The following is a 1,067-nucleotide window of genomic DNA, read 5'->3' as shown; positions in this document are numbered from 1 at the left end:
ATACTCCACAGTGATATAATATGCACTGTACATTTGTAACAAGAAGTTTGTTGATTTCAGGCTCTGGAGAAGTTCATACAAATGCTGAAAACTGATCTGGAGCGAGAGAGACGAGGGAAGCAAGGTGTTGAGAACTTGGCAAAGGCACTACAGGAAACACCTACCTTCGGGGGTGAAGAATCTCAGCAAGATGTTAATGATAAGCTGCAACATGTAAGTGCACATAGAGCTCATAGTACCTGTTTCTGACTATCCCTAACATGGATGGTTTATGACAAAATAAAAAAGGATATTATACTGGAAGAGTCATGTGTCATAATTTCCTTTTTTCTTTTTTCTGAATCATCGATGAATGGCATTTTTCATTTTTCTTGCAAAGTAAAACCCAAAGATCCATATACTTTTTAATCTCAACAGGATGCCTACAACAGGCTGCAGCATGTAAGTTTTTTGTCACAAGGGTAGCGCTTGCAACTAATACAGGAGTAGAGTTTTCAGTTGATGATGGTTATCAGTAATTTACTTATTTACATTCAGGCTTGTCACCTTCTGTTCCAATTACCATGCTAATAGCTAATAGGATTTTAATTTATTTAGCTTTATTTTCACCCTTGTTCTTTTCTCGATTTCTTCTCTTGTCTATCATAGGCTTTACTGACACAGTATTTCTTGCTTTATGTGTCTTGATCCAGACACTAAATCTCCTCCTCTGAAATAAGTTCTTGTGCCATATTTTACTATCATTTTCTCAGAGACTTATCCAGCACCATTAGCCCCTTTTCTGAATGTCTTCTATCCCTAACAGATGAAGGCTATGTTGGCGTACTTGGAAGCTGCACGATACAAGGTTCAGTGTTCCCTGGATGAGCTCAACAACAGGCCCAGGATGACCCATCCTTTGGCCAAACACATAGAAGTCCATAGAGACAAACAGGGCCTCAACTTCTCAGTTTTGAAGGTTAGTGTAATAGAGGATTATCAGTGAGTGACACTAGGTGTAACTCTGTGTGTGTTTAATTCAATTTATCTTTAATACTGGTGCAAATACAAAGAATAAGAAGTACTGA

At 38.1% G+C, this 1,067-nt stretch overlaps 1 protein-coding gene across 4 annotated transcripts in view; it reads left to right on the top strand.

Moving 5' to 3' along the window:
* Nucleotides 1–1,067, top strand: part of LOC119590599 (nostrin-like) — a 116,570-nt gene that overhangs the window by 114,011 nt on the left and 1,492 nt on the right. For all 4 annotated transcript variants that reach the window (XM_037939275.1, XM_037939277.1, XM_037939278.1 and 1 more), the window contains 2 exons: nt 61–213; nt 806–958. In XM_037939275.1, the coding sequence (XP_037795203.1) occupies nt 61–213; nt 806–958 (306 nt within the window). The remainder of the gene's footprint in view (nt 1–60; nt 214–805; nt 959–1,067) is intronic.

This window comes from Penaeus monodon, chromosome 27, assembly GCF_015228065.2.
Source record: "Penaeus monodon isolate SGIC_2016 chromosome 27, NSTDA_Pmon_1, whole genome shotgun sequence".
In the NCBI taxonomy this organism is placed as follows: domain Eukaryota; kingdom Metazoa; phylum Arthropoda; class Malacostraca; order Decapoda; family Penaeidae; genus Penaeus; species Penaeus monodon.
Note: the sequence above shows the minus strand (reverse complement) of the source record. Positions and strands in the feature narration are given on the sequence as shown.